Source organism: Mercenaria mercenaria, chromosome 6, assembly GCF_021730395.1.
Source record: "Mercenaria mercenaria strain notata chromosome 6, MADL_Memer_1, whole genome shotgun sequence".
NCBI lineage: Eukaryota > Metazoa > Mollusca > Bivalvia > Venerida > Veneridae > Mercenaria > Mercenaria mercenaria.
The window spans coordinates 32,433,665-32,461,247 of NC_069366.1; the positions used below are offsets into that span (position 1 = coordinate 32,433,665).

Below are 27,583 nucleotides of genomic sequence, written 5' to 3' on the forward strand. Positions count from 1 at the left end.
AGGCAGGCATGTAAGATCCTTATATTCTGCCTTTCGACCAGTGTAGATCATGATCAGCCTGCATATCCGTGCAGTCTGATCAAGATCTACACTGTTCACAAATCAGTCAGTATCTTTTTGGTGAGCAACCTTTTAACAGTTAATGGTACTGTCCAATTTGAAAGATGGACAAGTTCATTATAGAACTTTAGCAGGGTAAGGGTTAATAACTACATGTAAAAGGATAGTAGCAGGAAGCTGATTAAAAATAATTTTAAAATCATAAAAGTCCAATTTTGATAAGTATTTCCATTGTAAATTTCAGTAATTTTGGACATCTAAATATTTTTAAACTTGCAATTATATCTACGTTTGTTCTCGATTTTTATAACGTTTTCAGGCTATCTATGTATACAAATATCCTGTTTATGCAAACTAAGTTATAAAAATTTGAAAAAAATATATTGTTTTAAAATTTTCATGGCAAATGACTTATCATCAAGATTTCCCAAAAAACAAAACATTTTTGCGGCCATAAAAGAAAGCACGTACATATCTGTAAAATGAAAACAGGTAACAGAAGGTAATGTTTTAGAATAACCACACCATTTTATGATACACATGTATTTTTTGATCTACTAAATTTCGAAAAATCTATGGTACAGGATTAATGAATCAGTCAGTAGCTAACTAACTAAACAGCCTGCTGGCGGCAAGTGAGTCTGCCTTTGCGACCAGTGCAGACCAAGATTAGCCTGCACATGCGTGTAGTCTGATCATGGTCAGCACTGTTCGCTATTTAGTCAGTATCTTTTTTTGTAAGCACCCCTTTTAACTGTTAATGGTTCTGTCCAAATTGAAAGATGGACAAGTTCATTATAAACATTTAGCAGGGAAATGGTCAATTTGTCTATTAGCTTACTTGTACTTACCAGTTTCTTACGCTCCGACTTCATCAACTTTGCACTTGTTGGAAATATAACATGGTCGGCTTCTATCTTCTTCAGTGGTAGCAGCACCCTCTTTCTCTTAATAAAAGGAAATAAAAAATCATGTATGGAGACCAGTATCCGCAATTCTAATAAAAAGTTTTATCCACTCTAGTTCAAAAAGGCTGATCACTACCAAATCAACTTTCAATTTGGACAGTAGGTGGACCGGTGGTCTAGTGGTAACACGCTTGACCGTCAATCCAGAGGTCCGTAGTTCGAATCCCCGTCCAGGCACTGGAAATTTCTGAGATGCTCTTGAGTGTCTCTCACCTAACTAGAGGCCTGTACTGGTTCTTCCCAGGAAAGACGGCTTCGCGTGTATCGGTGCTATACACCGGGCACGTTAAAGAACCAGACTGTCTATTCGAAAAGAGCTAGGCTAAGTTAGACGAACATGTCTGTATCTGAAAAGTTCTCTCTGTCTGTTCTAGGGGCTTTATCTCACTCTGACCCTCTGGTCAGATCGCTCTGTGTCTGTACTAGTAGAGAATGATTTCGCGCCGTGTGGCTGCAATTGCTGTAAAGCGCCTTTGAACGTGTTTATCAAGAAAGGGCCCTATATTATTCTGGTAAAATAATAATAATACTGCTAATAATAATAATAATAATAATAATAATAATTATAACTGTATGCCTCACAAATAGTTAAAACATATATTAAACAGTCCTAAACCCTCTTCCTTTCCTCGTGCCCATTGACAATAGCATCGTGCTTTCTTTTACTCTACCGTGTTTCAGTATGTTTAATATTCTGTCGAAATCGGCATGTTCCTATCATATGCTAGGTAAAAATGGCCGCTGTGTAAGAATCTTATGTCTCGAAAAAGACTAAGTTCTGCGGGTTGTATTAAGTTAACATCTCTTTTTTCTTTTTCTTATATAGTTCTTTATGGAAATATAATTCTCTGAAAATCTGATATGCTAATGAAAATATCGAAAAAATGACGGGAAAAGCCACATCCAAAGAACGCAGCCAACTAGATTCTTTCGTAGAGAACGGTGGTCAGTTAACTGATCTAACCCGTAACCGTCAGAAGTATTATTCTCAGTGTTCTCTACAATGTACCATTTGGCTCGAACCTGATCTAAAGTCTACTTGCAGAGTTAACCATTTAGTCCCCATAATCAAGAAAGTTAACAATTAGCATATTACCTTGAATTTCCTACGAGCATCAATCTTTCTAAAGTAGGATGTAATGTAGATATTGTCAAAACGGATATCATGTGTGAACTTCTTGTTATATTTGTACGCACTGGAAGAAACAGTAAATGAATTCAACATACCCGGCTTTCTTCTACACCGGTAAGAATGACTTATGGCCAGGGCGTCCACCAGACATTACATATATCTAATATGAAAGACAAGCAATCTTTTGAAAAATCGTACAAACTTTAATTGCTTTACTTTACTGATTAAAAAGTAAGCAATGATTTGCAACGTTCATTGCCAATTTGCAAAACAAATACACCCATGAAATAAATCAATAAATGCGTCATGATATGGAACCAAACATTTTTAGAAATGGAATGTTTGAGGGAAAACGATAGTGGACACTTTCTGTTGCAACATATTATATATGAGCCGCGCCATGAGAAAACCAACATACTGCATTTGCGACAAGCATGGATCCAGACCGTCCTGAGCATCCGCGCAGTCTGGTAAGGATCCATGCTTTTCGCTTACGGTTTCTCTAATTGAAATAGGATTTGAAAGCGAACAACAAGGATCCAGACCAGACTGCGCGGAGCTAAGCAGGCGGGCTGCATGTGTATGTGAAAAATATTACTGGCATAAACAAACCTTATTATAACCAGGAGGAAAGTGAAGCCAAGTAAACGCTTGAGCAGAGTCATCAAAAAGTTCACCCACTTCCGGCCTTGTTTGAAACTATGCATTGTATTACTGCGCATCTCTTCTACCGACGTGTAGTCAACGTCGTCTTTGCCTTTGACAACCTAGCATTATCAAATTACGACATTTAAATAAAGTTGATAGACTTGGTATACTAGTATGCAATACTTTGGGACCAAAGCGAACGTTTTACGTTGTATGAATGCCATTTATGTTAAGTTGACTGTGCTTTTCCTTTACAACTGTTTTATTTTATTTTGTTTATATATTACTATATCATTTGTTTGTCGGGAAATAGCTTTAAGCTAATGTTAATTGTTAAATTCATATCCGACGTTAAATAAAGTTTCTTGTATCTTGTATCTTGTTTTAGAAAATCTTCGGGCATCAGAAAATGCATCTGTATACTATAATTATAAGCACTTTAGTTGCCATAAATTGAATACGGGATGCTGCTTTATATCCAATACTAATCTGAGTATTAAAATATTAAAATTGTACTTATTTGAATCCGCGTTATCAACGTTGTATTAACAAAGAAACATATACACAGGCGCAGGAAAAAATGTGTAGGGCCTAATCATGGTACGATTTACCTGGACCACATTGTCAATACACAAATTTGCCAAGAACAAATTAATCTTATTGCTCCGGCAAGCGAATAGTAGAAAATCTGTATAATCCAGTTGGATAAACTTCAATATTTTTTTAATGAAAAACAATATGATAAAAGTTGTCTCCTTAAAAACGTTGCTACTTTTTATAACGATCAGATTGATCGTTTTTCAGCTGACGTCACGATTTTAATCAGAGTAAACAATTCTACATAAACGAGAACAAAATGCAACAGACCTTATATTGCATTTTCACTTTAAATCCTTCGTCCATGTTCTCGACAGATTCCTCGGATTTCTTATACATTTTTCCAAAGGAGGGTCTGATGACGTCACTAGGTTTACACTCGCCGCCGAGCGCTTTTCCAAGAGCTGAAAAAAATCAAGGTCAATGTAAGGCCAAATCTGAATTAAAAATTGGATTAACCGTGGACTTTTTTAAATTGCCTTTCACACTTCTACGAAGTAGTGAAGACTGAATTACGTGCAGCATACAGTTTGCATCTGCCAATTACCGTTTTGCATGCCATCGGACATCACTTTTCTACTGATATGGGCCCGTATTTACAAACGTTTAAAGCTTGAAACTGAGATCTGATAACGGCAAGATTTCGATTTGATATTAATGCTGCACAAATGAAATTTATCTGTTTATAACTACAGAATACACTTTCATGCAACGTTTTATTTGTCTGTTTTAATTTAACAATGCCAGAATTTCAATTTAACAGTCAAAGTTTAAGATTTACAACTTTGATGAATATGAGCCCTACGTTAAGGTTCTAATATTTGATTATACAACCAGCAACATTTTCTACCGTGACCTTATAAAATTAGGAAAATATGTTTCTGCGAATCAGCACAGCATTTTTTTCTATCTTGATATTATAGTATCGACGCAGACATTTCCTACTACGATATTACAGAATGAACACAGCAATTTTCTTCCACAAAATTACAGAATCAACTACACAGCAATTTTTCTACCACAAAATCACAGAATCTTTCGAATTTCTTCTATGATATAACAGATTCAGGCAATAAAGTTTCTACTATGAGGTTACAGATCTATAGTCGTGTAATTTTCTAGTAAGGAAACACCAAACTTACGCTCAACAATCCGGCATAACCATCCCACATTGACCAGCTTACATAAGAACTTGTCCAGCGGAGATGGTATTACATTTTTGCATCTATCCTCCAGGCGGCTGAACACTTTTCTACATTCTTTTATAGCTTTGTTGTATATATCTATGGAAAAAAAAAGAAACAAAAGTGTCTCACCAAACGAAAGAAGATAATATCGGTAGAATGGATTGATACACCCCAAAGATTATCACTGCATCTTAAAAAGTACAAAATTGGAATTGATAGACCGAAATATGAAGATAATACTCCATTTAAGAGTGAATTTTCCTATAACGTTTCACTGAATTCCAGCCAGTGGTTACTGTGGAATACACCGGACAATAGACTGAATTGTGTTTCATGCAAGTAGAGAATATGCGCATCTCATCTCAAAGACGTAGTCTTGTTTGAAAATGTCTAAAAGATTTACATTTTTATGAGAGAAAGTTTGTAAAAAATAGGGGGAAACATATTTTGGTGAGAGAATGGTCTCATAAAAGCTGATTAATTTGAAAATCAAGTTCGATCGTTTTAAATATGTGAATCAGATACGTGTACACATACCTTCACATTCAAACTTGACCTTCTTTTTATATTTATTTTCCACTTTTTTGGACTGGTCATCATTTGGTCCGCCTTTGGTCTCCGCCTCTATTTTACCTGCACGGTCTATCTTTCCGCCTTCTATTTGGTCTTCCTCGATGGTCCGAGCCTCCATTTCCGCAACATTTTTATCACCATTGATCTGAAAACAAAACACAACTCATTTAATCGTATTATGTGAATGGGGACCTGGAGAGGTGTTACGTGTTTAAATGTTTTCGTAAAATTTCATCCAATTCATACATGCGCACAATGATGACGCATGTAAAATGATTTAGTGAAATAAACTTTAATAATAGTATAAACTTATTGAATAAATTGCTGGTCAATAGTCAAAACTATTGCCCGCCGTCCAATAAAGACCGAAGGCCGATATTTTTTACTGTTAAACTGGAAGCCGTTCTCTAAATGTTTTATTATATGACAACAAATTTTTTTTTCCACAGTTCAATTTTTACATGTTTAGTTATTAGCCCAGTATATATGTGATGGACAGAGACTAGTCATATAGCACGAATTATGCGCTGGTGATAATATTAATTTAATAAATTTTTTTTTTATTATTAAAGGAGTCATGTAATAACGCCTAATATGATTCTTTTACTTACTTCAGCTTTTATTGGAATAAACGCTTCGTTCACCTTTTTCCCCAATTTGTTCAACATCCACCCTTCTTCCTGAAACATACAATTAATTTATCATTTTCGCAATTTGTATTTGTCCATAGTATGACAAAAGAAACTGTAATGATGTTGAATATGGTTGCTAAGCGAAACTGTTATAACGGTTTTTTCGGATCTGTATTTTTCGTTCCTCTTGCGACACATACAAAACAATGCGTATTGTACAATATTATTAGCCTGGGAACCCAGTCTGACAATTTCTAATCTTTTATATTTACCTGCAAATTGACAATATCAGAAACTCGATGAATGCCAATTAACACTAATTAGCGCACATTAGTAGCATCTATAATGCATAAATATTAGGTATGATTTCTTCTGACAAAGCACAAATATTATCAACGGCTTCCCAGGCTACAATATTATAAGGGTGATGTCCTAAATAAATAAAGCGTAAAACTTGCTTTTTATACATATGAGCCGTGCCATGAGAAAACCAACATAGTGGGTATGCGACCAGCATGGATCCAGACCAGCCTGCGCATCCGCGCAGTCTGGTCAGGCTCCATGCTGTTCGCTTTTAAAGCCTATTGGAATTGGAGAAACTGTTAGCGAACAGCATGGATCCTGACCAGACTGCGCGGATGCGCAGGCTGGTCTGGATCCATGCTGGTCGCAAACCCACTATGTTGGTTTTCTCATGGCACGGCTCATATCTTTTTATTAGTTAGCTGTATATGAACGTACCATAACAGAAGGAGTATGCTGCACTTTTGGTAAAAAAAAAATCCCTTGATTATATAGTTGAATATGCAAATTTGAAGAAAATTCCAGTTTTAAGGGCAGATAACTCCCAAACAAGCACGGTGACCTATGATTGTTTTTTCATAATTCTTTTTCTAAGATGAAACTGTGTTCATATACAAAGGTTGAACAATTAAATTATTGGAAAATTTTTGCCCCATCTCTCATACAAGAAACTGCAGCAAGTGTCGCTTTATACACAAAATATAAAGAAATCGATAATCAATAGATAAATAAACAAAACTCAGCATACTGCCATATCCTTCATAACATTTCCAACGGGCTGTAGCCTAAACTTCCATTTTGCCTTTGTGTGATTGGCCGACAGTTGCGCAGCGCACGTGAGAGATCGCGTAATATCCTGTGCATTATCCACTATGTTCTCTATAGGCCCTGAAACGGTAACTTTAAAGCTTGATATCAAATGGCATATTTTTTACCAGAGGTACATTTCACACTGGCCATAGCTTTCGCAGAGGCGGTGGTTCCAACGCAGCTGCGGTGGAGAATTCGTCGCAGAAGCGGTGGAGAAATATGGCCGGCTGACTACATTACGGTTAGTTTTCTAATGAGTTTTCCCATATCCATTCACGTTTAAATGGAAACAACCAGTGAGACAGGAGACCACATGTGTACTCTTCAAGCCACAAACACTTGTTAATTGCAATTCTTTGTCGTTAATGTAAACACTTCCGTACAGTTTGACGAGGGACTGCCGTTTTTGTAGAATTTCCATCAAAAAGGGTAAAATATTGTACAAAGGGACCCCTGAGCACATTTGCATCAAATCGTAAGTAGGACACTGTCAAACAATAACTATTTCTGAGAAATCGATGACTCTTTATTGCAGACATATGAAGTTATCAACCAAAAAGTGATTCCAACGCAGTGGCGGTGGGTACAGTTGCAACGCATTGAGGCGGATCTTGTTTCTTATGGACATTTAACTTAAACTAAATATTATTTCTTCGAGATTTTGATTGGGGTAGATACATGAAATCACTTTGACATTAGACAGCAATAGAAACTGATGTTTAGAAATAAAATTCTATTGATTTGCACTTCCATTTTTTTTAATACATACGCGAAAAACAAGCTTAATGTTTTGAACCATAATCTCCTGCCGAGAAATAACACCATGTTCTATCATACAAAATACGCTTCAATTATAGTTGTTGATATAAACACATGAAAGATTTCTTTAAAGTCATTTTCCCTGAATATATACAAATATCAACTGACAATATCGATTGTTCAATTACATGCTGACCACAAGCGACTTTTACATCATATAACATACCAACTTGTCTAATGTACAATACAATTACTAATACGTAGAATACCATAACAAAATGCCATTGAGCAGCTGTGTTGTATGCGTTATACTTTTTACAAGTAGGCCGATGTATCTCTACTTCTACAATATCCTTTTCTTTTCTTTTCACGGGGTTTCAAAATGTCAAGAAAAAAGTTTAGATATTTTGTTTCAACACTGAAAAATAAACGGAGAAACAGAGCACAGACAACTATGTAAAAAATACAAATAGCCATTACCTAACATCGCTTTGCTTCTTATGTGAAGACGGTAAAGTGGTACAATTGTACTACCTTACACGAGATGAAAAGTAGAGCGATGCCATTAAGGGTTTTTTGTTTTTTTTATAAGGTTTAGAAAGAATTCCTGTCTCAAATGATTTTCTAAGAACTTCTTTATTCATAAAATAAAACATCGTCAACCATTTCTTATCCTCTTGAATTATTGATTTTTCTTTATATTTTGTTGACCTATGAATCAGTTGTTTCTTTGTCGTCTTCTTGGCACTAGGACAAGGATTAAAATGTCTCTTATGTTTGATTGGCTATGTGATAATTTTTTAGGTGAATCTTGAAAGTTATTGTCTATTATTTGTTATATCATTGCTTCCTGTTTATCTTTTGTTAGTTAGCTGTACTCTGTTTCTCCGTTTATTTATTTTTCAATGTTGATACAAACAATCAAAACATTTCTCTTGGAATTTTGAAATCCTTAGGTAAACCTCAGAAAAGAAAATGACATTGTAGAGGTGGAGATGAATCAGCCTACATGTACTTGTAAAAACTCTTAACTTGTATAACGCAGCTGCTCAACGGCATTTTGTTATGGTATGCTACGTATTAGTAATTGTTTTGTACAACAGTCAAGTTAGTATGTTCAGTATTATTATATGATGTAAAAGTCGCATGTGGTCAGCAATTAATCAAACAGTCGATATTGTCAGTTAATATTTTGTTTATATAAAATGAAGTTTACGAAATATTTCATGCGTTCATATAAACAATCATAATTGAAGTGCATTTGGTACGAAAGGACATGGCGTTATTTCTTTGCGAAAGATTATGGTTTAAAACATTAAGCTTAATTTTCGTGTATGTATTCATCAGAACGGAAGTGCAAATCAATAGCATATTATTTCTAAACATTCAGTACCTATTGCTGTCTTATGTCAAAGTGATTTCATGTATCTACCCCAATCAAAATCTCGAAGAAAAGTGCTGTTTAGTTAAGTTAGAAGTCCATCACGAACATTAAGGAAAGAAGATCCGCCGAAATGCGTTGCAACTGTACCCATCGTCACTGCGTTGGAATCACTTTTTGGTTGATTATCTTAAATGAATAAAGATTCACTGATTACCCAGAAATAGATTTTGCTTGTCAGTGTCCTACTTACGATTTGATGCAAATGTGCTCAGGGGTCGCTTTGTACAATATCTTACCCTTTTTGATGGAAATTCTGCAAAAACGGCCGTCTCTCGTTAAACTGTACAGAAGTGTTTACATTAACGACAAAGAATTGCACTGAACAAGAGTTTGTGGCCGGAAGAGTACACATGTGGTCTCCTGTCTCACTGGTTGTTTCCATTCAAACGTGAATGGATATGGAAAAACTCATTAGAAAACTTACCATAATGTAGTCAGCCGGCCATATTTCTCCACCGCTTCTGCGACGAATTCTCCACCACCGCTGCGTTGGAATCACCGCTTCTGCGAAAGCTATGGCCAGTGTGCATTTGTTGGACTGTTGAATGGCTTTTGAAAACAGATTATAATTTCTAAATTTTCTACTACAACATTTGTATTGATTTTCAAGATACATGTAATCTCAAATAGAATAGCTATTTTTTCTATGTACAAGAGTCATGCGTAGGAATACTTAGTAAGCAGAAGACAGTCATACTGAAAGTAAACTCACAGAAAAAAGGGGTATTATAACAGAAGCTCGATCTGGGTTGCTGTATTCGGCTCGAGTGGATTTTTGCCAGATCGGATCTCACGAGGCTCGCAAGCGCATAGTGTGATCCGACCTTACAAAATCCAATAGAGCCGGATACAAAATCCCAGACCTAGCTACTGTTATAATAACCCTTTTATTATAAAGGGCCTACCTACACCTTTTTGTTTGGTGTTTTATTATTGAACGGAAACTCTTCAATGTTTATCGATAATAAAATGGAACTAAGTAAAGTTTTTTATGTGTGCTATTTATAGAACTGTGTCAGGTCATACATATTAATGAAAGTAGTCCGGCAGCATATAATATGGAAGGTACAATACGGAATTTAAAAGGTAGGCCTACAATACGGAACTTTTTCTGCCTGTTCATATCTAATTGTGAAATACAATCCGATTTCTTTAGGTATATAATTTAAAACGTTACCTGCAATGAGAAAAACAACAGCGTACGCCCCTAGATATGAACGTCCGGCTTTACCCATAAACGTTGGAATGAGTAAGATGCAGACACACCGGAAGTAAACTGACAGGGAGTAGCCCGCTGATATACCAAACACAAGCATTGCACCAAGCACGTTCCGCGTTTCTTCCGTCAGAGCCATAGGGAGAACTATCATTCTATATAACCCTGTAAGCACCGGAAATTTTTGTACGCGAGGGCGTAATCTCAAGTTTTAATAATAAACGGACGTTTTTCTGTTACACAAGTCGCGTAGTCACAGTCGAAAATGCTTTTAATCATAATCGTTAAACACGTTCTCTTGATTTCTTTTTCAGTTCAATAGCTTTAACCAAATCATACCAAATGTGTTGATATTTTTTCTCTGCGAAATGTGAACATAATAATATTATATTTCACTGACAGGGCCTATATTTAGATAATTCACTGACAACTTGATGTAATTCACTGACCAAGGGACGGTTCAAACATGAAATAGACGATGCTCTAGTTTCTTCTTTTCTACTAAACAAGACGAACTTGACATTACGTACAATTTTAAATGGGAAAAGTGGACTTACCATATCCTAAGACTGCGCCAAAAGGAAAGCCAAGAAACATCTTCCAAGTGCGGTATTTGTCGGGCTCTGATGTGAAAAATTTAACCAATGGTCTGTATAGAAAACCTAATTTTAAGGAGATATTAATTAATCAAAACCATTCGTTTTGCTTCTGTATCAATAATGAAAGTGCATCTTTAATTTAAAATTAGTCGAAAGTCATGGCGACTTAATTTTGATTAGAGCTACTAAACATATTATGGCAATATTTTAGCTTTTCTGGTGATGGAAGACCCAAAGATTTCCTTCGAATATTATTTCAGGCGGCGTGCATGTGCACTTTGATAGAATAATCGACTTCTTGAAAGCCAGTTTTATAGTTTTTTTACATGAAGTATGACTTACAAGTGGAGTTTCGGCCACACAGCAGACGAACATGTGATAGAAGTTCGCTATGGATGAATTAAAATTATAGGCCCAAAGTCTTGTTAGGGAAATCCATTTTGTACAGTATACAACATGTGTAAGCAGCTTGACGAATGTGCTAAAGCTTGTCATTCATGTTTTATTCGCATCATCATTTGAAAGCTTATAACAGATCTATTTAATTTGCTGATGTGACTGCCTAAGAGCAAGGACGGTAATTTCAGGCAATTGTTATTACTTGTTTCCCTGTTGTGGTCCTGTGAAGTATTATAAAGATCTATGGAAAAATAATATATGAAAGGATGGACTGTACTCACATGGTTGTTTCTTTGGAGGTGGCGGCTCATTTGATTCATTTCCTTTTTCTGGATCTGCCGATGAGTAACTCGAAGTCTTCGAATCGCTGGACATTGATCCAGTTTCCTTCATATCCGTATTCTGGTGTGTATCAGGTTAATTATGAGCACACACTTTACGAATGATCTGTCATGCAAGCTATGCATATCACTATAATGTATAATCATATAAATAATGACGTCATACTGTTATATCATTATATACAACATGACGTCATAATGTTGAATGCTTTATGACGTCATATAAAGTTGCTGACATCATCACCTGTTACTTATGAATTTTACACAGTATAAATAAATAATTTGGAAGTGGTTGACTCAATATGTGGCAGTATATTGAAAAGATTTTAGAAGCTATTAGAATAAAGAAGCTGTTGGCCCGCCTCTCAAGAGCAAAGGAAAACGCACTGAGGGAGCTGATAGGGTTACCACCGAAAACATCATGGTTAGTTTCAATATATTTTTCATGAAGATGATAGATCTAGCGTCAGTGTACCCGGTTTCGCACACACTTCCTAAGAATACCTTCCTATTTAGCTAAAAGTGATAAAATATGAATTTACCTCTACATGTTTTGATAAACTACCATATTTCGTTTTAAAACACACTACTTTCACTTCCCACTGCAATGACGTCATAACTCTTGGCCAAGACTTAGGCTGCTTGATTCAGATAACATAATTTGACAGGTTGTTGCATTGAAGTGTACCCGGTTTCGCACACCCTGCTATTTATAGAATTCAATGACAATAATGCAGTTACCCAACAGAAAAATGTTAATTAACTTTTTAACCATTAAATCAATTCAATTTAATCATGTAGATCTATTTTCCAATACTGAAACATCTGAAAGCAAAATTTAAAAGCTGTTATGAAAGTGAAAGCCAGGTAGCAAAACCCTGTTTTACTTCTAAAAGCAGAAATGACTAAAGCAACTGAATGCCTGAAACAAAAATAAAACTATAGAAGTTGTTGAATCACCATTGACCCCTACAAGCCTAATTATTCGATTAAGTTTTCTGTTTTGATAAAAACTTAAAAGAAAGAAGTCATTTTGCAGGTAGGGAGAATTCTATAACTGTTGAAATATTTTTATTTGGGTAAAGTAATAGGTAAATACTTACACGTATGATGGAATAGTGTTTTTTTTTTTTTTATTTATTTTGCACAATGTTGTTGTTTGCATACTGTCATTAATTTCATGAAATTAAATATTTTTCAGCTGACATACTGGCCTCTGTTGGTATCGTTAGTGTTTTCGTCTGCATTTACCAGAACGAGGCTCCAGTGGGGAACGACCCCTTGTGTCAGATTATATAGGGAATAACTCAGTTTCGTGAAATAAAGACAAAGAATTGTTAATTTTTCTGCTTTATTCTCACCAAGTAGATCTACATGAATTTGCTGGGTGTGCGAAACCGGATACACCGACTCTAAACTAGCTCTATAGCAAAAACAAGAAATACAACAATCGAGGTAGATCTATATCCAACATTGATAACTAATTTAGATCTAATTTAAGTGGCTATGGCAGTATATTCATATGATGCTTGCTCGTCTCGACGAGCCAGTATTACGATAGGATTTTACTATTAAATCTACCTAAAAGGCAGAACATCTCCTAAACCTGGCTCTCAGCTTCTTACTTTCATTACAAATTCAAGCCAGCAACCAAGAAAACAAAATAGCGTTTCCTTTACGAGAAGTGTCCAATCGAAAGCAGGCTTACAAAAAGTGACCAATCGAAAGCTAGTTTACGAAAAAGTCATGTAATCCACAAGGCCGCAACCATTTTATATTAATGAACACAAAGAAGCTCAATGACACGCAAAGGACCAATCTATGCAAGTAGAAAATGCATCGATTGCCTGTCCCTTATTGTAGTTGTTGAAATTATGCAGAAAGATTCAGATTGCTCCTTTTCTGAAAAAAATGAATGAATATACGCCTCAGAACTATGTAGACAAGATCTGAATGAAATAGTAATAAGGCAAAATTTCAAGGCGTTATCAACACAGAATACAGTACCCTTCGTTCCTTTTCGGTTCTTCTTGTTTAATTTTTCGTTTTTTCCCTTCCTTCCTTTTCGGCTCTTCTCGTTAAATTTTTCGGTTTTTGCAACTCTCTACACTGGAGGTTCCCGCAAAAACGCAAGAAAAAACAGAAAAAAACATACTTATATTACGCTATATGATATCCATCGCCATGAATGTACAAGAGAGAGGAAGTTGGTTTTCTTTTTAATGCTAAGCAAAAAGCAAGGGAATTTCTGGTAAAATGTTCACGTTCAGGCATTGAACACATAACCTGTGTACCCACAATAAACGTTCTACCACTGACCTATCCAGGCATCACAGACCCTATAATTTTCACTGGCATATCACTGTGCTTCATAACTGCCCTGTTAGAACAAGAGCTAAGCGAGCCACTTTCTAGCTTTTTTAAAAGCTAAACTTGTTATCATATACAGTAGATTCTCACTGAATGTAACTGAGTTCAGACATAGAGGAGTTACTGTTGCCATATTACTGGCTCACAGTTTATGACTTAATATGCTGTCAAATTTTCAGCGCATTCAGTCCTGCAATCTCCATCATTCAGAGGCATGACTCCTGCTAGTTAATTGCAAAAGAATAATAAAATCAACTGTAATAGTTTTGGATTATCATATAATGCCCCTACTGATACCATTTTGAGTGTTTGAATGCTGAAAAACGAAGCACAAGATGAAAGTGCTAGATGTAATAAATCATTTGGATTTTGCGACGAAAAATAGGCAATATAAACTGTTAAGTGTGTTGTTTTTCCTCATTTAAATTTACTGCGGAACTATTTATTTCCTTTTGATCAACATTTTTTGGTCACTGGAACTATTTGGTAGATAGTGCTTAACAATTTAAAACATAATACATAATACAAAATGACCACATTTTCTGTAGCTCTAAGGATTTATAGATCTACCATTGTCAAATATTTACATTCACCCTATTTTTTTCCATTGAAAATTATGACGCTCATATCGAACGAACAGCAAAAGGAAAGGCGCGAAAGGTACGTCATCGCTGCTGAGTGATAACCAACCTCTGTTTTGACGACGTCCGTGTATAGAAAGTATTTTTTACGGTGTTCATGCCCGAAATGAACGACAGAATAGGATTCTGTCGTTCATTCGCATGAACACCGAAAAAATCATTTCATTTCTTAAATAGTTTGTCAAGTTTTTAATCGGATGGACCTGACAAAACCATGATGTCACATATAAAAAGTAAAACATGTGGCATTTTAAGATGAAAGGTCAGTCTATTACCACATAATATTGTTTTCATTCCATGAATCTTTTCACAGATATTTACTATAATTACGTTGTTTACTTGAAGCTGCTTTTTGTGATGTGGAATGGATGGTTCGAGGTCTAAAGTCCGGTCAGAGCCTAACTTTTTAGTGAAAACGGCCATTTTGATACCATTGGGTCAAGGTTAAGGTCACAGTTACTAAAATTTTTTTTTTCACTGGGCCAATTCGTTTCACTCAACCAGGGACATGCCGGTTACTTGAGCGGTTCGAAAGAAAATAATTTCCGCCGCTTTAATAACGTTTCGGTGTACGCCGGCCACGTACGCTGCAAATAAATAAAAGATAAATTGGAAAAGATTTTTTATTGAGGCCTTTCCAAAAAATAGTTAGCTATTGAAAATATTTCTTGTAGTATGTTTCTACCCTTTTTTTACTGTAATTAACCCAAATTTTCAGATGTTTAACCGATTTTATATCGCGAATATATATGATTTGCCGCTTTGCCTATCTCGCTAGACCGGCGCACATCGGCGTATTCCGGATGGATCCGGGAATTGCCGGGAAACCAAACGAACGCCTAGCCGGTTGCCCGAGGCGAAACGGCGTACGGCGCAAAAGTGAAACGAATTGGCCCACTGTGATAATCAAAAAGGTGGTTTCCAGTTTATATAATCTGTAGTTAGGACTGACTTACTATCACCAAACTTGGTGTATAGCAAGCTTATATGAAGAACTAGATTTGGATTTTATTTTGTGTCACTGTTCCTAGAAATAGAAATAGTGACTTCCACTCAATATATTTCATTACTGATATTGTCACTTTAACGAAATCAAACATAAGATGGAGAATATTTTTGGGAGACAGTCGGACCGAGGTAACTGCAAATGGTTTCCGCTCAATAACTTTATTTTGGAATGAGATAACTTAAATATAGATACGTAGAGAGAAAATTCCGTGGTAGCGCAGTGTGTATTGGGCCAAAGTTACCTTGTGATGTGGAGCGGAAGGTTCGCGGTTCAAATCCCTGTCTGCACCTAACTTACTTTTTTATTTAATTCAAAAGTCAGTTAGATGTCATAGAGTTAAGATTTTATTTTATTTTAACAATATGTATAGATTTTTATTAAAAAATTACTTGTCATTTGAATTTCTTTGAAATAACTTTCTGATAAATTCCACTGTATTTAGGTTTAATTAAGGGTGTGCCATTTTATATGCCACTTTATTAAGACACTCTGAAGTTGGTTCCATGTAAGGTAGGCATAGTTTTCCATGTATCAAATTTCTCTTTTCTTACATGAAAACGACCCAATTGGTTGTCTTATATGGAACTTATCAAAAGCTTGGTGGGCAGTTTATTCCTGTAATGTGCGCGAAAATCCATAACGCCATAGGAATGTATACTGTGCAAAGTTTACTTTTTTAAAGCGCGTTGTTTTCATGTTAGTCTGGGAATTTCGAAAGTTTTAATACAACAAGAAATTGAGCAAAAAGTGTTATTTCCACTCCTTGCATCGGACTATAGCTTTTAAATATTTTTTCAAGGAAAGGCGTTTCAACAAAATGCACTAAGATATTCACAACACCCATTCATATATCTCATTATTATCAATGTTTACATTAATTTCATATTTTCCATGCTTGTTAATATTTCAAACAAAACAAATACTTATGAGTTCTAAATGTTTCACAGTTTTATTCACACAAAGCGTCCGCCTTCGAGTGTTTGAGGTTTGGGTTCGATCCCCGGTCGTGTTATTCCAAAGACTTGAAAAATGTTACCAGTGAGTAGCTCCCTTGCTTGACAATCGACCTAAAATAAAAGTATGCATAAGCTAAAACAGATTTCAAAACCAGACTTTGGTAAACTTTCTATTTAATGTAAAAAGACACAAGTAACGCCCTTTGGTCCTAACACCTATCTGCTTTGTCTTCCAGGTTTGATGAGTGTACCACAACTTTCATGACATTTATGAAGGATAAACTTTGCCAGACATTCTGTCCGTGTTGTGTGTATGACATAAACAGACGCAAAAAACGGCCATCATGTTGGACAAGTCCTACATTCAGGGAGTTTTTAGGTAACATAAGTCGCATTAAAAGGACTTCTTTTTATTGTTCTTCACTTTCATTTTTGAACATCTAAAAGACGATGTCTTTTGAAAATGAAATGGATATTTATTTGCACTGAGCGATTGTTTATCGTTTCAACAGCACTTTAGTGCATTATCTGGTGGTGAAGAGCCCACGCATGTTTTTACATGCCCATTTATACATGTTTAACACCGTGTAGCAATGAGTCTTCATGATAAGCATAATCTGCTGTCAAACTTGCTCATCCTGTTATCAATACATTTTAATATCATTCACTTTTTGCATGGTTGATGAAACCTTAAGATATTTTTTTTACCTTTCACGTTTTCTACAAGATGCATAATCGAAGTATTTGCATTTCGCGTTTTCTAGATCATAGTATTACATTCCCACTATCTCACAACTCGTGCTTAAATAGTGCCGTGCTTTTTTTTTCGCTTTTATTTGTGACATGATATTGACCATGAACTCTTATCTCGTTCTTAAAATATTGCATTTGCCTGTTTGGCTTGTCTGAGTAATATTTAGAAATCATTTGTGTGCCTTACTCTGAAAATATTGGTTTTAGGCGCTATTACATTCAACCATGGTCTGTTATCTTATGGTGCAAATATTTCCTTGTCTTTTTGGTTTTCTAGGCGGTGTTTAAGTGTTATATTAGCAATTAAACATATTGCATTGCCTTTTAGGCTTCTTGCTAATGTTTCATTAACCACGAAAACGTGTCCCATACTGAAAATATTGCCTTTATTGACAAATCTTTTAGTTTTCCTAGGTTGTAATGACATTGCTAATAATTTAACATTAGTTTGATTTGGAATTCTTTAAATAATGCTAAATATTATTTTAGGTCTTCGGGCGGCATTAGATTAACCATGATCTCGTATATATTGCATAGTGCAAATGTTTACTTGCCTTTCAAGTTTTCTAGGCGGTATAACATTGACCGTGATAATGTATATTATAAAAAAATTGCCTTGCCAGTAAGGTTGTCTATACTGTGATAATAAATCTAATACTGAATTTAATTTTCCCTATTCTAACTAGTGGTTACGGCGCAATTTTCCCCTCCTTAATTTCTTCGCCTTTAAGGTCTTCTAGGCGGTATTGTATTTACCATGATATGAGCCGCACCATGAGAAAATCAACATAGTGGGTTTGCGACCAGCATGGATCCAGACCAGCCTGCGCATCCGCGCAGTCTGGTCAGGACCCATACTGTTCGCTAACGGTTTCTCTAATTGCAGTAGGCTTTAAAAGCGAACAGCATGGATCCTGACCAGACTGCGCAGATACGCAAGGCTGGTCTGGATCCATGATGGTCGCAAACCCATTATGTTGGTTTTCTCATGGCGCGGCTCATATCGTATCTCATGCTGCAGATATAACCTTGCCTTTTATGTTATGTTTGCTGTAAATGACATTAATGGTGATTTAACTTTAGTTTCATATCAAAATTCTTTAGATAATGCTTTGCCTTTAGGTTTTTTGGGAGGCATTACATTGACAATGATCTCGTTTTTAATACTCGTCTACCAGATGGAGATGCCGCCTGAAACTGCGTTCCCTCTTTGCGCATTAGGAGGGCTCGTGCTAACTTTGACGATGGCATTCTCAATGAGTGTTCGATGCCTCGTGCTCCTTATGCTACCACAGTTCTTTTCTGGTAAGTATGGAATCCTTTTAGATCCATGTTGTCTTTCGCATTGTCAGCATGGGGAGCAAAAATTGTCTTCGTTATTAAAGAGATAATAATAATCATTTGGTAAACACTGTGATAATTGTAAGAAGAGGCTAGTGAATTTTTTAACTGTTTTAAAACACGAAGCATGTTGTGTACATAGTGACATGGGGACATTGTGACGTGGCCATAAAGTGTATCCGTAGATATGCGTGTATTAATTCATTTTATTTAGGGCATATAACAGACTTTTCATAAAAGAAACTTACATTTCATACATTATGGTCGCATTTATGTTGCTTTTAAACTAAAGAATTATTTCATAAATCTGTAAAAAAAAACAAAAACAATTGTTTAAAAATGCAGTTTTCAAAAGTATAACTGACTTCCATTAAACCCCGTCACGCAGTTTGTTTTGATACATGCAGGTAAAGGGAGGATGCTGTTGTTGTTTTATGCCATGTTTTTGGCTATGAACCATCCCTTAAACAACATTAAAGTCAATATTGGTGTGATGGCACAGAGCGCAACGTGCGGACAGGAGATGGCTCTTAATGGAACCAAAGCTCTCATCAAATCTGCTGTAGCTCCTATGCAAAGTAAGCAAAATTTCTGATGTCTGAACTTTCTAATCCGTAAAAGTGATGTTCGTGAATTTCACATAAATACTCAATATAATACAGTCTACTCCTCTCGAAGGCAATTTCATTTGTTTCTCATAATTGATTTCGTTTTTAATAACACTCAAAAATAATTAAAGTTAATTTCAGTTTGACTCCAATAATTATTTATTGAACTGTAAACAATGTTATCAATACAGGCGTAATGGACAGTATCAAGGATGTAATGTCGAAGCTGGTAGATTTTGCAAATACCACGAAGAAAACATACAATACCCTAAAACAAACCGTGATGGAAATAGGTAAGATTCATGATCAAAATAAAGTATTTCATGCTTAAGAAGTAATATATAGCAAACCCATTGTTTAACATATCTCAACGATACGTAATAGTTATAGTTCGAGGAATAGGTCTGCATTGTGTTTATCGACCTGTGAGGGATTTGTGAACCGAGCGAGCGTAGCGAGCGAGGTTTTCAAATCACCTCACAGGTCTATAAACACCATGCAGACCTATTCCGAGAATGATACCTGACTTACCTACATGCTTCTTTGCTTTATATAGTCCATATTGGTTTCGGATTTGAAGAACGTTTGTAACGTTTATGTATGATTGAAACAAATGGTTAGAAGAAGGCACAAGACAATATGTGCTACAATTTATTGGATACTATTAATATAACAAAAGGCCCAACTTGCTACGCACCTGTAAATATATTTGTCAGCAACTAGGACATGACATTTTGTTTTGCATGAAAAATCCGTGCACATTTGGGAGACATTGGGAAGATTATAGTCTCTTTCTGAGATGTGTGTCTAGTCAGTCAGAATTTGACGCGAATAGTATTTTATAAGCGTTTTATGTCCCAAAGATAGGCATATAAAGTCACACTGTCCGTCCGTCCGTGCGTTGTGCGTCCGGTAAATTCTTGTCTGGGATGTAAGTCTTCAGTCCATGAAGGGATTTGAAATAATTTGGCATAAATGTTTACCATAATGAGACGATGTGTCATGCTCAAGACCCAGATCCCTAGCTCCCAAGGTCAAGGCCACACTTATAAGTCTAAGGTTAACAGGGTATGTTTCGTGTCCGGTTCATAACTCTGCCATTCATTAAGGGATTTTGAAATTACTAGGCATAAATGATCCTCATATTGAGACGACGTGTCATGAGCAAGACCCAGACCCTTAGCTCCGAGGTCAAGATCACAATTATAGGTTAAAGGTTAACATGGTTTGTTTCTTGTCCGGTCCATAACTCTGCCATTAAATGGATTTTGAAATTACTTGGCATAAATGTTCCATATAATGAGATGAGGTGTCATGCGCAAGACCCAGACCCCTAGCTCCAAGGTCAAGGTCACACTCAAAAGTCAAAGGTGTTTCTTGTCTGGTCAATAACTCTACCGTTTATCAAGGGATTTGAAAATAATTTGACACAAATGTTAACCATATTGAGGAGATGTGTCCCGTTTATGACCGAGGCCTCTTAGGTCTTAGGCCTCATTGGACTATCATCCGAGCAACTCGAGTTCAATTCCCGTTACAGGCACTTGAGATCTTTCGTCATTTTCGTGTAAACAATAGAGCTAGGACAGGTCTGGAAATTGTTATAGACCTCTTAAGTGGTCTAGAAGGTGTTTATAGACCTCATCGGAACAAAGAAGCCGGTAGGTAAGATGAGGTTGTGAGGGCGTAGACAGCGCATATTTTACACGCGGTGTATAACCGACATGTTTTCTGACGTCATTCAGTCATCTGACCTGTGACGTATTGTCGACCTAAGTATTTGCGTCATACATACTGCTCCTGTATATCATCACCTTTTTTATAACTGAACCTGATTTTTGATGTATTTAAACCACTCAATATCAGTTGTACGCCGTTACGACCTCACATTTTTTTCCGCAAGTGGAATAAGCCTTACCTCAATGTCGTGTTTAACTATATTAAAACATGGCTCTGCTATATAGAGCTATTATCTATTCAATCATTTTCATTGCTTTTCATAACAAAAGTCATTGATAAGTGTGAAGTACAAATAAGTGGCAGTAAAAGCTCTATTTTTTTCTAATTGTCTATTTTTCATCTGGGTCTGCCCCCTATTTCCAGAGTTATGGCCCCTGAAATTGTCAAAAATGCACATTTTCACCTTGTGACGCGCCTAGCTAAAAAGTATTACATATAAATTGATTAAACCTTGCATGAGTCTTTATCATGATATGAAGTTGCGCACCTCCTATTTTTCATCTGGCTCTGCACCCTATATCCAGAGTTATGGCCCCTGAAATAGTCAAAAATGCACATTTTCAACTTGTGACGGGCGTAACTCAAAAAGTATTACATATTAATTGATTAAACCTTGCATGAGTCTTTATTATGATATGAACTTGCACTCCTCCTATATTTTGTCTGCCTCCGCCCCTTATTTTCAGAGTTATGGCCCCTGAAAATAGTCAAAAATGCACATTTTCACCTTGTCACGCGCCTAGCTCAAAAAGTATATGATATAAATGGATGATAACTAATGAGTCTTTATCATCATATAAACTTGCACACCCCATGTTGTATGGCTGGCTCCACCGCCTATTTTTAAAGTTATGGCCCCTGAAATAGTAAAAAAATGCACATTTTCACCAAATTATGTGCCTAGCTCAAAAAGTATTTGATGTAAATTCATGAAACCTTGCTTTAGTCTTTATCATAATGTGACCTTGCACACTTGGCATTCTTCTTGAGAATCTTAGTGCTTATTACAGAGTTATGGCCCTTCAGATAGTCAAAATAGTGGAGTTTTTGTTTGTGATGCTCATAGCTCAAAAAGTATATGGCCTAGAATAATGAATAATTTTCAAAAAATGTTTGTTGGGGCTTTACCCCATTAAGACTGCAAACATTTGAATTATTTCCCCTTAATTGTGACAAATGTAATAGTGGCGGGGGTGGTGGGGGGGGGGTGTGGGGGGCACACCCTGTGTCCTACAGACACATTCTAGTTTCTTACATACTACATTACATATTATGTTCATTTCTGTATATTTATTTCTTTAACGAAAGAATACAGTCAAAAGAAAAAAAATGTATTCTGTAGCAAAGCGGTTCATTTTTCGATTGATCAACAAATAGTTGTACTTGAAAATAATATTTGTTCCAGAGAACTCGATATCCATATGTTATAAAGCACAAATTAAATATTCATAATATTAAACCGTTATCTAACGTCCGGTTTTACCACACGACTGACCCATTAGCTACTGTAGCCTAAAAGCAGAAATTTTTGCGAGTGTTTAATTTTCGCTATATTCGCGAGGCCCTACGTCTCGCAGAAATTATTACTCGTGTAAATATTCTCCATAAGTGTAATTCAAATTCAAGTAGACAATTTCGTGAATATGAAACTTCGCGAACATACTCAAAATTTCGAATTCGCGAAATTTGACCCATCGAAAATATATGCCTTTTCAGTAAGATACTTTTATAAGAAGGTTTGCTCCCTTTTAGATTTGAAACATGTTGTTTTTATTAGGTTCAACAATAAAGCGGGTTGGACAATGGCTAGCTAACATGGTAGACAGATGTAATGACAAGATGGGTGCACCGTATAGAAAATGCAAGAATGCTTTCGGGAAAGCAGTTGATGACTGTCGGTAAATACATGAGCACGTAGTGACATTCGGCATCCTTCGCTTTTTTCCGAAAAGCCGTAAACGCACGGAAATTGCCGAGTGTCATTACGGATCAACACCTCAAATGAAACAGAGTCAAAATGGCTCTACACCGACTAAGAACATTGACACCGGATCGGTCGAGCTGATGTTCACTACCTGTCTTTGCAAAAGCTATATTTGATCATTTGTTATACTTTCTTCCAGCATGAACAGTGATGAAACTGCTGGTATTTTTAATAACATTAAAGACCTGATTTAGTTCATACTCCCACTCAATAATCCTTGTGACAAGACCTATAAAAAGTGACATACGAACCTTGTATATAATGCTTACATTTATTATTAGAGCTATGTTACGACTCAGAATGGTAGCGACGCAATGTATATAATAATAGAACAAAATCGGTCGATTTTTTGGATCGACAAAATACGTTTTGTAATCATTTGTTAAGGTCATGAAAACGCATTTTGAAAGTGGTAGTTTTGTTGTCAGGAACTGGTTTTATATTTACGATACGCACAAATGGAAAAGATCAAAGGAGGAACTACCCTCTATGAGAATGGTTGGGAGAGGCTTTTGGATTTTACTGTCCAAGATAAAGAAAACGACGGTCACCGGCAGTGTGAGCGTCCATAAGAATACTTAAAATGTGTTTCCTGTGTAGATGTATATATCGAGACAGGAACACTTCGCCTTCTCAACAATGGGTGGAATAACCCTGTTTAACAACGTACTTAACAACAGTTTACTATGGAAGCTAAGTTCTGCCAGCTTTATACTGTCATTCTATACAAGGGGACGAAATGATTTCGCCTGGCGAAGACAAATTGGAGCAAAGGCACGATGACGAAAACGTAAAACTACGATTACACGATGATGACGGAGAGATACTATCACAGCACGATGACGACGATGTTTACTCTGCACCATCGTCATTGTACCCCTCTCCATCACCATCACCATCGTGTTATCAAAATGTCATGGTAACGCGTGTTTCGTACGCGAAAGTGATAGTACGATGAACTAAGTAACATTGCCCCTTTGTCACCATGTTGTCATGATGTTGTGTCAATACCATCTTGTCACCGTATTGTCGTGTTATTGCGTGTGCCTCATACCACCATTCTGTCGCTACATCACATGTAATTGATGCGACAACGATAACACGGTAGTCGTAACGATTGCGGTGCTGCCATTTTGAAGCGTAGAAGCTTCTTGTAGGCCTATTCCCAATATCTTTATTAATTCATGCAGTTGGTTTAGTCCCCAGGTTCACATCTTCTTATCACATACGCGAACTTCCACCGTTGCGTCATGCCGAACCAGATTTGTAATATTAAAAATGGGCGATAAATTTCTTATTAAATTTTGTGTACCAAACATAAAAGTGTGAACATTATTTATTAATTACATCATTTTAATCCAGTTTATTGGTGTGGAACGCATGATGATACTGACTATATATACATGCATTTTTCGGTCATGACAGCAGTCATAGACAGACGTGTTAGTTAGAAATAAGAAAACCTATTTCTAGGAAATTTATACATAGGTCAATCAGATTATTCTTTTTTAATGTGTAGACATTTTATTGAGCAAACTTGAAAGTCAGAAGAATCAATTTGTGGACCTTAGTCATCTGTTTTGAAATAAGCGATAAAATATAGGTTTTCATGTTTGTTCCAAAGTCAATGAATTTTCTATTCTTTTTAATTAGAATTCCGACTTATGTATAATATATACATATGTCAGCAATTAGCTATTTCATTTTAGATCCAAACTTGGTATAGCAAAGTTTGCGTGTAGTATAGCAGATGGCTTCAGTGTACTTTGCAACATCGTTAGAGGTAAGTTCTAGTAGTTTGGTAATGTACTGTAACAACGCTCTTCACCCGTGCGATACTGGCACGTGCCAAATTAAAAGTTCATACAATTATTTCCGCAGATTTTGTCTATATTTAAACGTTTATACATAGGATAGATACAATATCTGAATATTGCACCATTAACAAAATAGATAAAATTATCTTCATTCTGTCCATGACTTCCTTGATGAAAATAAAAGCACGTATACTGGGATACTGGGATATCCGTAAAGTCAGAAAAAAATATTTTTTTTATACTGATGTGGAAAGATAAAAAATGAACTGTTTGGTCCGCGTGTAAGATTTTCGAGAAAATCATTTTGGCTCTTGACTGAACTACTAAACATTCTAGGAAAAATCATTTTGACACCTGATCGTATAAACTTAACATACTAGGAAAATCATATTTTGAGCTTGACTGTGTACACACCAGACATTGTGAAAGTAGCCAAACTGTCTAATATGTCAGGTACATTTCAAACAGGTCTGTCATTTTTCACATGGTGCCAGGCCGGATGTCAGACACTTTCTCACACTGCCTACAGTTCAAAGTTTAGGAAGAATGGTTTACATTTAAAAGAATGAACGAGTATGTTCGCTTGTCAGTTAGTCAGAACATGTTTTTATTATACAAGTAGTAGTACGTTTGGAATAAGTTTTTATTATTCTCGAATATGTCAGTCAAACTAGCCTGCGATTCCAAGACATAACTTTATAAATGTTTTGCATTCATTTATGTCCGTAAAATTTTCAAGATCAGAAATCAGTGAACTTTATCAGTTACTGTTTTTCAAAACAGGAGAAATTCTCCCGCAGGTGAACTCTCCCGCTGGAGTTCGCCAGTATCACATGTGGGAGGAAACCTCCAGTGGGAGATTTTCAGAACGCTTATTTTCAGGTCTAATATAGAAACAACACGACAGTAAAGACTAAGAAATATTTACCAGCGATAAATAATGAATTTCAGAAATTTTGTTAAAACCCAATGGGGTATTTCTCTCGAAATTCTTAAAGTGGGAGAAAACCTCCGATTGGACCTCCCATGGGATAGCAAAAACCCCGCGGGAGAAAAAAATACTCCCATGGGAGGACCAACTTTGAAGCCGTCCCAAGTGTTCGTTGTTTGAGATATTTGAAAGGAAATGGCCAGTTATTTCTCTATGAGACCCGAACTATTGTTAGGTGTCAAAAGATCACGAAAAAGTCAAAGATAAAAGGTAGCTGAGTTTGCGAAAATTCCGGATTTGCAAACTAAATCCGGAGATTGTTAGTACTGATTTGTCGGAACTGAGAGGTGTTTTTAATCACATATATTGTATATGTTTTTTTTACAAGAACAAGGCATAATTTATCATGGACTTCCCAGGCTACGGTCAGACAAAATACTGCAAGTACTCTAACGGAATGTGGCAGTTCAAGCGGTCTAGTTTACTAAATGTTCTAGGAAATAACAGTTTGCAATTGACCGTATATGATGGTTTTTTAAGGAAAATAATTCTGGTACAAATACTTCCGGTAATTGACTGTACATTCTAAGCATACCGAGAAAATCTTTTCTGTACTTACCGTTTTTACCTAACATTCTGTCTTGATAGTTGGAGAGCTGCTGTGCCATATTGTGGACCTTATCAAATGTTTGGTTGAGAAAGCAATAGATTTACGTAAGTAAAGTTCATTTTATTACTGGTCCGTAATGTTTAAGTCACTAAACGTTTGAGCTGGTTCTCACCCTGATTAATGTTTCTTTTAGATAATAAAAAAGTACTTTTTATTCGTAAGTTTGTTAGTGTGCTTTATTGGATTTTAAGTCATGTTGACATAATAGAGTTTATTGGTGGAGAAAATACCTCAGGTGTTCATTGTGACATTATTTTAGGCAAGACCTTGGAAATTTTTTCGATAGTTTGCAAGGTAGCATGTGGACCCAAGCAGGCCATGAACCAACAGAGGTGGTGCGCAACTGACTCACAAATCAGAGGCTAAAACCACACGGTCATGGAGACGCTTCCCCCCCCCCCCCCCCCCCCCCCATTATACTGTAGTAGTTGTGAAATATAATAAAGAAAAAGAGATTAAATGTATTCGTTGTAGAATTTTTATAACATACTCCCGAATCCTGTAGCATTGAAACAAAGAGCTACTGCTTGTATATCACGCCGTGATAGTTTTCTGAAAACTACAATGAGTTCCTAACAGCTTTTTTATTATGATATAAAAGCATCACTTTAAATAACGCTTTTTACGATTTTTGTATTTATGATTTTGTATAGATTTTGCTGATCTGGATCAGTTTATATTTGCACAGAATTCACTATGGTTATCTAATGATGTAAACTAGCAAAATACCTGTATTGTGTGTGTGTGTGTGTGTGTGTGTGCGTGTGTGTGTGTGTGTTTCAGTCATATAAACGACGGTGTCTACTTGTAGCAGTGAGCACAATGCCCAACTTTATAGTGCTGCCTCACTGGAATTTCACGCCGTAGACACGTGGAATGTCACCCCACCCAGTCACATTATACTGACACCGGGCTGACCAATCCTAGCACTATCCCCTTAACGCTGAGCGCCAAGCGAAGAAGCTGCTAGTACCATTTTTTTTACGTCTTTGGTATGACGCGGCCGGGGATCGAACCCACGACCTCCCGCACTCGAAGCGGACGCTCTACCACTAGGCTACCGAGGCGGTAAAATACCTGTAAGAAAATAAAATA

At 36.2% G+C, this 27,583-nt stretch overlaps 2 protein-coding genes across 5 annotated transcripts in view; one reads left to right on the plus strand and one right to left on the minus strand.

Annotated features, from left to right (window-relative positions):
* LOC123549235 (E3 ubiquitin-protein ligase DCST1-like) overlaps positions 1–12,266 on the minus strand; it is a 21,580-nt gene extending 9,314 nt beyond the window's left edge. The window contains exons 1-12 of one of the 3 annotated variants that reach the window (XM_053545568.1): positions 12,211–12,266; positions 11,609–11,798; positions 10,887–10,991; positions 10,291–10,494; positions 6,849–6,988; positions 5,777–5,845; positions 5,130–5,310; positions 4,548–4,688; positions 3,676–3,809; positions 2,773–2,927; positions 2,125–2,224; positions 912–1,007 (exon numbers count right to left, since the gene is read on the minus strand). In XM_053545568.1, the coding sequence (XP_053401543.1) occupies positions 912–1,007; positions 2,125–2,224; positions 2,773–2,927; positions 3,676–3,809; positions 4,548–4,688; positions 5,130–5,310; positions 5,777–5,845; positions 6,849–6,988; positions 10,291–10,494; positions 10,887–10,991; positions 11,609–11,720 (1,437 nt within the window). In that variant the 5' untranslated portion in view covers positions 11,721–11,798; positions 12,211–12,266. The remainder of the gene's footprint in view (positions 1–911; positions 1,008–2,124; positions 2,225–2,772; positions 2,928–3,675; positions 3,810–4,547; positions 4,689–5,129; positions 5,311–5,776; positions 5,846–6,848; positions 6,989–10,290; positions 10,495–10,886; positions 10,992–11,608; positions 11,799–12,210) is intronic. The other 2 variants (XM_053545567.1, XM_053545569.1) reach the window with 2 other exon arrangements.
* LOC123549234 (DC-STAMP domain-containing protein 2-like) overlaps positions 11,905–27,583 on the plus strand; it is a 24,024-nt gene continuing 8,345 nt past the window's right edge. Inside the window, exons 1-8 of one of the 2 annotated variants that reach the window (XM_053545564.1) lie at positions 11,905–12,092; positions 16,881–17,023; positions 18,520–18,702; positions 19,146–19,316; positions 19,538–19,639; positions 22,864–22,984; positions 24,780–24,853; positions 26,467–26,532. In XM_053545564.1, coding sequence (XP_053401539.1) covers positions 11,971–12,092; positions 16,881–17,023; positions 18,520–18,702; positions 19,146–19,316; positions 19,538–19,639; positions 22,864–22,984; positions 24,780–24,853; positions 26,467–26,532 — 982 coding nt within the window. In that variant the 5' untranslated portion in view covers positions 11,905–11,970. Of the gene's footprint in view, positions 12,093–16,880; positions 17,024–18,519; positions 18,703–19,145; positions 19,317–19,537; positions 19,640–22,863; positions 22,985–24,779; positions 24,854–26,466; positions 26,533–27,583 lie in introns of those variants that run through there. The other variant, XM_053545566.1, reaches the window with a different exon arrangement.